General features: G+C 46.9%; 1 protein-coding gene and 1 pseudogene across 1 annotated transcript; one reads left to right on the plus strand and one right to left on the minus strand.

The window, feature by feature from the left end:
* Nucleotides 1-3,045: 3,045 nt before the first annotated feature.
* On the minus strand, nt 3,046-4,146 carry LOC110990338 (uncharacterized; annotated as a pseudogene).
* A 1,626-nt stretch (nt 4,147-5,772) lies between these two features.
* Nucleotides 5,773-11,014, plus strand: LOC147797754 (uncharacterized). The gene is made up of 3 exons (XM_087142485.1): nt 5,773-9,078; nt 9,408-10,535; nt 10,991-11,014. Exons 1-3 carry the CDS (start codon nt 5,773-5,775, stop codon nt 11,012-11,014), a joined length of 4,458 nt encoding a protein of 1,485 aa, XP_086998611.1.
* Nucleotides 11,015-11,319: the final 305 nt, after the last annotated feature.

An 11,319-nucleotide genomic window follows, 5' to 3' on the forward strand; every position in this document is an offset into this window, starting at 1 on the left:
AGGTACCTGGTCTGGAAAATTCTCCCAAAATGAGTACATGGACATTATACCTACCGTTTGTTCTGGTGGTATATTCCCTTCTTTGTTGCTTTTTGTTTGTTGGGATACATATACAATCAGTTAAGAACAGAGCAATTGAATCTTTATCTTTAGTGCTAGAACTTTGCTGAAACTCATTGTGGTTTCGATCCGTATTAACTCCACAACATGCTGCATGATGGATACATGTAATACCTGAGTATTTCCTTGTTCCCTTTTTAAAGTCATTGGAAAAGTATTTCTAGATGTAGCTGTACCATAGTTATGAGAAACACAGTTAATATATATTTTTTTGATTTTTTAAAAATTGTATGCAATTTTTATAAGCTTTCATACTTCTGGTCTTGTAATTTTAAAGGCAATTTTAGAAGTTTCCCTAATCTTAAATGTTCTATATTGTGTAAGTAGATAGAACAACCTCCTGCAGTTTTAATGCGACAAATGATTTATGTTTATATTTTTTATACATACATGTGTAACAGTGAGAATATACGATCGACACAGATAGTGTACATTATCTCACTCAAGTTCTTTATTATGGTGTCGCCACAAGAAAACCCCCCTAGCCCAGTCAATCTAGAGCTAACACGAGGTGTAAAGGCTATTAATGAAACTTCTGCCAGCAACTAACATGAGGTAGATCTTGGACTACTGTGGGTGTTGTCTGTACCGGCGCTGTGGGGTGAATGACACACTGAACAAAGAGCTGGCAATAAACTAATGTTGAACAAGCTTAGCTATCAAACAAGGGCGCTGCGCAAGGGCTATATGTAAATGCCTGTCACATACTCCCCTGCTTAAAAGGTTGGCGCCTCGACAACCTCTTGTAATTATACGTCGTAACGAGCCTTAAGTTTAGCAGAAAAATATACAAGGAAGAATACGTCATAGAGTCCCAAATCATCTTGGTTGGACTCCGGCCAACATCTGCGCTAGCAGTAGCTGTGTACGACTAATGTCTGCCAGGACTTGGGGGTCGACACTTGGTGCTGTGACAGGTGCTGCAGGTATCTCGCACTGGACAGCAGATCTTGGCAGGTGATGAGGGTTGGCATGCTGAACTGCCCCTGTGCGGCTTGTCCGGCGAACTGGTACTGGCTGCTCGTCTGGGTTGCTGCTGAAGTCGTCGTCACCGGGAGTAGAATCATCCGGAGTGGCATTGGTATGGCAAGCTAGCAAATCTGTAGGATGTTCCTCAGTGGGAGCATGCTCTGAATGGGTGTGCTCCACTTCAGGATTTGGCGCTGGCTGGGCATGGCCACTGAGGTGATGCTTCCCTGCTTTTTTAGAAGCAGCAGGTTGTCCCTCTGGCTCCTGTATGTCTGCTGGCACCTCTGGTGTCGTACCCTGCCGCTGTATAATGAGAAGCTCATCGTCTGTATCCTCATCCTCGTCAGCTTGCACCACGAAGCCCGGAGCGTCTTGACGGTATCCAGGTTCCGGTGTCTTATTCCCATCCAGCAGCAAGGTGGTCCCACGCAGCAGCTCTCTCCGGTGTAGCGTCTTTTCCTTCCCCTCCCCATCGAGTGGAGAAACGGTGTAGACGTGCCCAGTGGGATCAGGTCTCCCTATCACCTTGAAGGGTTTGCTGTTCCACGCATCTTGGATTTTATTTCTGCCCTCGATGTTGCGGTTACGGAGGAACTCTCTGGTACCAATGTCCAGATCTTCATTCTTGGCTGTTTCATTGTGCCTCTTCTGCCTTTGCGAAGCCTCTTCCTCAGTTTTCCTTGAAGCCAAGTGAAATGCCAGGCTCATCCATGCGTGGTGGTCAACCCACTGATTCAACCCGTCGTCGTTATCTTCCGGTTGGTGGTCTGTACCTAGCAGGTGGTCGATTGGCAGCCTTGGTTCACGCCCAAATAATAAGTAGTATGGGGAGTAGCCCGTCGATAAATGTGGTCTCTAGCTTCTGGCCATAAATGTGGGGGAATACGTCTTTGGGGCACCTTGACAGGTATATCATCAGTAGTGATGATCTGATGCTCTATCTTATTGCAGAAACCGATGTCATCTTCATCTTTGCTGAAGACATCACTGTATCTAGAAATCAGTCCTCTCAAACTGCAGCGCTGCTCGTCGCTGATGCCCTCACTGATCGTCAACTGCGTCATCAGATCGGATACAAGATCATCACTCTCAGGGGTTTGATGGGCAAAAACCTCACAGTCGGATGCAACTGTTCGAGGGCAGGGGTACTCAGAGAATGCACGAGAGAGTACTGCAACTGGGGTCTTCGGCTGAAGGTACAAGTCACTGTCACTGAAATTAGCAACTTGAACGGGGACTCTGCCGGCCTTATCAACACTGACAAGGGTTGGTGCAATCATCAGACCTTTTGGAAGATGCTCCGTGTGCACATCAAGTTCTTCCACCATTGCTTGGTAGACATCATTGCCAGGCCTGACAGAGCACTGTACAACATGCAGAGACATCGCTGGTACTAGAATCGGCTTCTGACCAGAAATGCGGACATTCCCGGGTTTGTCTTATCGATGGGAGGCACTCCTTATCTCCTCATAGAGAGCTAGGACATTAGCCCACTCGGTTCTGCCGGAACCGTCTTCCAGGCTGCGCAGGAATCTGGGTCCGATTGTCTTTTGCAGTGCGTCTCTCATGTCTCTGAAAATGTTCGAGCCGATGACTCCAGGGACTTCTTGTTTCCTTTCAGACATTGCTGTGCCAACTGGGTCCTTCACCACCAGGAAACGTACTTTGTCAAACGTTTGTCCCAATGCCTGAAGTGACAGCTCAATGTAACCCAGATAGGGGATTGCAGCACCCTGGGCACCAGAGATGTGGAGTAAGTCGCGTATATCAACCAACTCTTCCGTGGAGAAGTTCTCTCTAAAGCAGGATTCAGTTAGTGTGGATACCTGCGCTCCGGTGTTAAGTAGGCATATCACCTCGGTGCCTCCAAGCTTTACTTGCGCAACTGGGCAGTCCCCTACTATTTTCTGGATAATCGAGCCTCTGTCTTGCAAAACTTGGTGGCCTGTCGTTTGGCTCACAATGGCAGGCCGACTTAGTTTAATGGCTGTTGGGAGGAAGGATGCTGGGGAACAAACTGCGGCTGGGTAGACTGCTGGGGAACAGACTGCTCTAGAGTAAACTGTTGAGCACGGGATTGAACATACTTCGTAGGGCTTGCTCTGAAGGAGATCCATTACCACGTGGGCGGTGAGGGCAGTTACGCTTCAAATGCCCTGTTGACTGACAAGTGTAGCACCTGCGGGGTTGCAGCTGACTCCATCCCCGTGGTCTCTCACTGAGGGCCTTGATGAGGGCATCTATTTGCTGCTGTTGGTGCTGCAGCTGTTGCCCCTGCTTCTCAGGTAAAGCCTTCATATCACATGTACTATCTGCAGCCTTTACTTCCTGCACTGCAGCCTCCTTTTGGGGATTTCCTTGTCGCCGACCCAGCTACTCGATAGCCCGATCCCTCACATCAAAGAAGGACAGGGTGGGAGCTTCCATATTGAGCCTGCGTAGCTCCCGCTGTAGGCCCTCATCGCGAACTGCCTCCTCGAGTCGGCCCTTGAGTGTCCTTTCTCTAGACGCCTCACAAGCCTCATCTAGTTTCGCCATCCTGGTGAAGAGCTCCACCAGCTCAAGCGAACAAGTGAATAGGTCTTCCTGTGGTACCTGGCGGTATAAGAAAAATTTCTGCTGCAAATGTGGGAGTGTGTCGCCATCCCCAAAGACCTTTAGTAGTACCCTGAAGATTTCCTCGGGCTTGGCTGCCACCTCGTCTCCTCACCCTAGTACCTCCTGACGGGCTTTCCAAGCAAGGTGGTCGAGGATGAACGAAGCACCCTCTTCAGTGGTCAGCTGCCTGGATGCCAGTTGTCCCCTGACATCGCTCACCCACTCCCGGATGGACGGGTCTCCGGACTTCTCTGGGGCATTCCGGAAACGCTCCAATCTCCGTCCTGAGGCGACATAGATCTGCTTGGGCGCCGTAGATGATGGGGTGGATGACGGGTGGATGAACTGCCAACTGCACTCTTCTCGTGGGCCTGCAGTGCTGCCTTCACGGCCTCCAGCTCCTTACGCAGCTCCTCCAACTCCATCTTCCTCCAGTGAACTTGCTGCCTCAGTTATAGCTCGGCTTGTCAACCAGAGATGATGAAACTCGTAGCCCACCTCACTAGGCTAGGGGCTGTAGCGTTGAGCACACCATTCTGTCTACGACGCCAAATGTAACAGTGAGAAGATACGATCGACACGGATAGTGTGCATTATAACTCAAGTTCTTTATTATGGTGTCACCACAAGAAAAAACCCCTAGCCCAGTCAATCTAGAGCTAACACGAGGTGTAAAGGCTATTAATAAAACTTCTGCCAGCAACTAACATGAGGTAGATCTTGGACTACTGTGGTGTTGTCTGTATCAGCGCTGTGGGGTGAATGACTCTTTGAACAAAGAGCTGGCAATAAACTAATGTTGAACAAGCTTAGCTATCAAACGAGGGCGCTGCGCAAGGGCTATATGTAAATGACCTGTCACACATGTATAATACTAAATGTGTCCACTGTTATGTCAGTTCAAATGCAATTCAGCCTACTGCTGCGAGGTTTGAATGTTTTAAATACCATTATGAATGAATGAATAAATAATGTGTGGTTCCAACATGGGAAAAATGACACATAAGTGAATTTTTGAAATTTCAACTCATCTGTCATACTTTGTTATCCAACTTCATGGAATGACCCATACATCATATGATACGGGCTGGCAGCGAGTAGTGTTGGACAACTTCAACGTTAGGGGCCTATGATCAATTACATGTAGCTTTGTTTGTTACTTCTCACGAACTTTTTCTTTGTTCCATGTAGCTTTTTATTAATGATGCAGGAAATCCTCATACCATCAACAGCATCTAGTCCCCTTGCAAAAAGAGATGTACATGTACAGTAGTAGATGTAAATGTAACAAGGAATCGATATTTTTCACGAATTGCTAACCTTTAACAACCAGTCAGTACTCAGTATAACGTCTGCATAGTTGCCGACCGAGAAACTTTTGTGTCTCATAAAATTGTAGGGCGCCCTCATTCTATTTTTTGGGTTTAGTTCAAGGTTCACACATGACATGTAATTTCCTAACGCAAGTAACGTAAAACCCCAGAAACTTACGCTAATAATTGCCCCAGACTCTACACAATCGGTATGTATTTGGTCTAAATTGTTATTAGATGTAAATTATAAGCATTAAGGAGTTAAACGAAGTAAACTTGGGCCATTCTAAAGGGTTTAAAGGTGAAAATCTGGGAGGATTTGGGGGTATAAACTTGGGCTTATTTTAATCATTCGCCGGGATACCAGTTATTATGTACATTTCATAGAGGGTTCAAGCAGACGTTTTAAGTTAAAATCTTGGACCACGCTATTTCTCATTTATTATTCATTGTTATTTGTTGTTTTTGGTTTCTAGTGAACCGCTACTATACCGCTACTATACTGCAACCGTATACCGTCGTAACCACAGTCACAACAGCAAGGCTAGACTTACCACACACGGCTACATTTGCACAGTTATTTTATACTATAAAGGCTGTATAGGCCTAAGCAAATAAGGAGCCACATGTAAAGGTTTGAGAGTGAATAAAGTCAGCGAGTTCAGATTGAGTTTGGACATATTTCCCATGTACTAAGCTACATGAAAGTTTACGATTAGTTTTCTTGGCTGAAATATAAGTGCACACTACGTATCAAGTCAAGACAAAGATCATGGCAGATGAAGCTAAGTCAACGCCTTCGCCAGAGGAAACCACTAGTAAAGGTGGAGAGAAGGCTCCAACATCGAATCCCCCTCCTCCAGAGGACAATGGTAGTGAACATGGATCTGAGAGATCAAGCAGATCATTCAATCAGAAGTATCGAGAGGCCAAGACAAGGCTGGAGATTGCAAAATTGCGTAGAGAGCAGCTGAAGCGAAAGCAGGAGCTGGAACAACAGAAAATGATGCTGGAGATGAAGTCGGAACTTCAAAATGTGGAGGATGAAGAGGAGCAAGCACAGTTAGAGGCACAACTTTGGGAGGAGGAAATGGAAGCAGAAGATGAAGCCACAGGAGACAGACCAGGTGTCACACAAGCAATTGACGTAAGTGAAGAAGTCACAAGCAGTGCTCCAGCTGTCAATCATGACCCAGCGCAGGCTGACATGAAAGATGTAAGTGGCATTGTAACATTTCCTTCAAATAGTAATGATCAAGAGATAGCCCTAACATTTGCAGCGCCCTCACAGTCCACTCCAGCACAAAATAAGAATGCCACAACACACGTAGCTGGCTTTCACCCTGTTCCAGCACGTGAGCAAACAAGCGTTGAACAGTTGTGTCAGGCCTTGATGATTACCATGAATATACCGAAGCCTGACATCAAGTCCTTCAGTGGAGATCCAGCCGAATATTGGGCATTTGTGACGGGATTTGAGACAAACATTGGCTCAAAGGTGACTGATGCTCGAACAAGATTGACGTATCTGGTGCAGTACTGCCGTGGTAAAGCAAAGGAGAGCATCGAAAACTGCATATTGATGGAACCAGCGGCGGGTTACAAGAAGGCACTTGAAATTTTGCGAGAGCAGTTTGGTCAACCACACCTGATAATGCATGCTCTGCTACACAAGGTCACCAGCAGAGGGCAGATACGACCAAACGATGGCAATGCCCTTTGGCATCTAGCAAGAGACATGAGAAAGTGCCAAATAACGTTGTCCCAACTGGGATACAATGCAGACATGAACAGCTCAGGGAACTTACTTAAAGTTCAGCGTCTCCTGCCATTGCACCTTCAAGCAGACTGGGCAAAGAAGGCACAGGCTACCATAGAGTCCAGACAAGAACTAAGCTTTGTGCAGATGACAGAGTTTGTGGAACAAAAGGCAAAGACTGCCAGCAATATGTATGGACAAAACATCAGCAAGGCTGTTAGTCCAAAGGGATCCAGCCCATCTCCACGCTCAACTCCGAAGGCCAAGATGACCACGCTGTCAACCAATTCTGTTGCCGACAGCCGTCCAGACACAAAAAGGAAGGACAAACAGGTCAAGTGTCCATGCTGTTCTCTATCTCACAAACTGGCAGATTGCAAGAATTTCACACTGAAGTTTTACGATGAGCGTCGTAAGTTTGTCAGGGATAATAAGCTGTGTGACAACTGCTTCATTCAGTGGCATGTTGCAAGACAATGCAAATTTAGCAGTCGGTGTGAAGTTGCTGGCTGCACATGGAAGCATCACACACTCTTGCATCCCCCAAAGGCACCGGTTGCAAATTCTGAGGAGAAGGAAGACAGCAACACCCAAGCGGAGCCGAAATCTGCCAAAACGTGTACCTCGACCGGGGCTGGGGAGCAGGTGATAGAAGGTGAAGGGGAAGAGCCTGGAGCATGTCATTCAGTGACATCTAGACACGTAGCTTTACGAGTTCTTCCAGTGAGGGTCATGCATAATGGCCATGAGGTTGAGACTTGTGCTCTACTCGACGAAGGCAGTGACGTATCGCTATGTGATGAAGGGTTGGCTGAAGAGCTTGGAGTCAACAGTAAGAGGTTCACATTCTCCCTGAACACTGTTGCCGGAGAAAGGAAGTACGATGGAATGGAAGTCAGCCTAACAGTGAGGTCCACTGAAGGTGAGGAGGAGATGGACCTGCCAAGGGTGAGGACAGTGCAAACCTTGCCGATATCCAGAAGTATCTTTCCAAGCGAGAGAGATGTAAGAAAATGGAGGCATCTGGATGGAATTGAATTTCCCCATACTAAAGGCAGGCCAGTTCAGATCCTGATTGGCGGAGATGTTCCGGAAGCATTTTGGGTCATGGATGAGAGGCGAGGAGGACGCAAAGAACCTTACGCTGTGCGATCCCTTCTGGGATGGACGCTTGTTGGCCCTACATCGACCTCACTTAAGAAACAGGCAGGAGGCCTCAATAGTCATCATGCCAATTTGCAAGATGATCAGCTGCTTCAGCAGGTTCAGAGGTTTTGGGAGGTAGACTTTGGTGGGTCTATCATGGACACCAAGCGAGGCGACTCGGTTGAGGACAAGAGGGCAAGAGCTATTATGGAAGATTCAGTAAAGTTGGTTGATGGCCACTATGAGATAGGTCTGCCATGGAGAGGCGAGAATGTCAAGTTGCCAGACAACAGGGCTCTTGCTGAGACGAGACTTGGCTCCCTCAAGAAGCGCCTGCAGAAGGATGGAGAGCTGTGTCAGCAATACAAGGAGACCATTAATGGTTACATCCAGAAAGGGTATGCTAGGCCGGTGACAGAAGATGTACCAAATGCTGAGATGGGGAAAAGGTGGTATTTGCCTCATTACCCGGTGTTTCATCCTCAGAAGCCTGGCAAAATGAGGATGGTATTTGACTGCACTGCAAGATTCAAGGGTACATCACTCAACGATAATCTCCTGCAGGGCCCAGATTTCACCAACAGCCTAGTTGGTGTGCTTACACGGTTCCGTCAGGAGACTGTTGCATTGGTAGCTGACATAGAGGCTATGTTTCATCAAGTGCGGGTGCCTCCGAGAGACTGCAATGCTTTACGATTCCTTTGGTGGCCAGATCATGACTTGTCAAAGGATCCCACTGACTTTCAGATGCGGGTTCACTTGTTTGGAGCCACGTCGTCTCCCAGTTGTGCAGGGTTTGCCCTGAGGAAAACAGCCAAGGACTATGGTGCTGTTCATGGAGAGGTTGCTACCAGAGCAGTACATGACAACTTCTATGTTGATGACCTTCTGGTGTCGGTGAGCAACGCAGAAGCCGGCATTAATCTTGCCTGTCAGCTCATCGATCTGCTGAACAAGGGTGGATTTAGACTCAGGAAATGGCTCAGCAATAGCCGAGAGGTTCTGACAGCTATCCCAGCTGATGAAAGGGCACCGTCTGTGTTTGATCTGGATTTGGATCACTTGCCCTATGGGCGTACTCTTGGCATACACTGGAATGCAGAGGCTGACACCTTTCAGTTCATGACAACTCTGAAGGATAGGCCTACTACCAGAAGGGGTATCTTGTCGACTGTGAGCTCACTGTTTGATCCTTTGGGTTTTCTAGCCCCATTTATCCTAACAGCCAAGATATTGCTTCAGGATGTCTGCAGAGGGGGCTAGGATGGGATGAAAGGGTTGAGGAGCATTAGTTGCTCAGATGGAGACACTGGTTAGACGATTTGCCGAAATTGGAGGCTCTTACCATTGACAGATGTCTGAAGCCAAGAGGGGTAGACCAAGTAGAAATCAGTCAGTTACACTTCTTTTCAGATGCCTCTGAACGTGGGTATGCAGCTGCATCCTATTTGAGGACAGTTGATGGTTCAGGAAAGATCAACTGCTCTTTCATTGTTGGGAAGGCAAGGCTGTGTCCCAAGAAGTCCACATCCATACCACGATTGGAGTTGACAGCGGCTGTTCTCTCTGTTCAGCTGAGCAAGATGGTGCAAGACGAGCTTAGATTGCCCATTACCGATGTCGTTTTCTGGACTGACTCGACTTCAGTTCTGCAATACATACGGAATGAAAGTAGACGCTTCCGTACCTTTGTGGCAAATCGGGTTGCAAGGATCCAAGATGCAACTAAGGAGTCCCAGTGGCGGTATGTAGATTCCGAATCCAACCCGGCAGATGAAGGGTCAAGGGGGTGTGGTGCTGACACGATGATTACAGATGGCCGATGGCTAAAAGGGCCACAGTTTCTCCTGATGAGCGAGGAAAATTGGCCCATTCCTCCTGTTGTCCTGCTGGGCACAGCACCAGATCCTGACATCTTGCCAGTAAACGATGGTCTTGAAGGGGATCCCGAAGTCAAGAGAGTGGTGACACAGACAACCTTAGGTCAGGGAAAGTCAAAGATTGATGATCTCTTGGCCAAGTATTCGTCATGGAATCGACTGAAGAGAGGAGTTGCTTGGCTTTTGGGGTTTGTCCACAACCTGCACCTACGCTGCAAGGGGAAAGGAAAGGATGAAGTCCTGAAGCAGGGAACTCTGACTCTTGAAGAGTGCAAGACTGCAGAGAGACAAATCATACGGTACATGCAGCAACAAGAATTTTCCGAAGAGATAGAAGCTCTTCTCTCACAAAGCCAAACCAGTGTGTCCAACAGAAGGAAGGCCAGAAGACGAGTTTCTTCATTTCAGAAGCTTAATCCTGTCTTGATGGATGGCATCTTACGAGTAGGTGGCCGCCTTCGAAATGCACCAATCGACGAGGAGATGAAACATCCAATTATTCTTCCCAGTAATCACAAGGTCACAGATCTCATCATCATACACCATCACTTACAGGTTGGTCACTCTGGTGTCGGAATGACATGGTCGTCGTTGAGGGAGAAGTTCTGGGTCGTTAGAGGTGATGCAACTGTTAGACGTATCATTGGCAACTGTTTCGAGTGCAAGAGGAGAAATGCTCCATTAAGAAAGCAGTTCATGGCTGACTTACCGGCAGCTAGAGTAACACCAGATGATCCACCGTTTACATCAGTAGGTGTCGACTACTTTGGTCCTATCTTAGTTAAGCAGGGCCGAAGTCATGTCCCAGTGGGCACACGACCCGTGAAAGACGTCTTTTTGTGGTCGTTATGTGGTCGTGCGTCGTAAAGTGGTCGTGGCCCAAAAAACGACGTCATAAAGACGTCTTTTTTCCTCTGTTAGAAACATTGCTTCAACGATAAATGACCACAAAAATTAAGACGTCTTTATGACGTCGTTTTGCCGTCGTTGTCAAACCATAGGTGATACACATACAGTGAAAGGATAAAGTGACGTCTCAATGACGTCTTTTTTCCTCTGTTAGAAACATTGCTTCAACGATAAATGACCACGAAAATTAAGACGTCTTTATGACGTCGTTTTGCCGTCGTTGTCAAACCATAGGTGATACACATACAGTGAAAGGATAAAATGACGTCTCAATGACGTCTTTTTTCCTCTGTTAGAAACATTGCTTCAACGATAAATGACCACGAAATTTAAGACGTCTTTATGACGTCGTTTTGCCGTCGTTGTCAAACCATAGGTGATACACATACAGTGAAAGGATAAAATGACGTCTCAATGACGTCTTTTTTCCTCTGTTAGAAACATTGCTTCAACGATAAATGACCACGAAATTTAAGACGTCTTTATGACGTCGTTTTGCCGTCGTTGTCAAACCATAGGTGATACACATACAGTGAAAGGATAAAATGACGTCTCAATGACGTCTTTTTTCCTCTGTTTGAAATATTATCTTCAACAAGCAATACATGAAACACACGACGTCTTT

This window comes from Acanthaster planci, linkage group LG10 (genome assembly GCF_054643075.1).
Source record: "Acanthaster planci isolate LZ-2023a linkage group LG10, COTS_SCS, whole genome shotgun sequence".
Taxonomy (NCBI): Eukaryota; Metazoa; Echinodermata; class Asteroidea; order Valvatida; family Acanthasteridae; genus Acanthaster; species Acanthaster planci.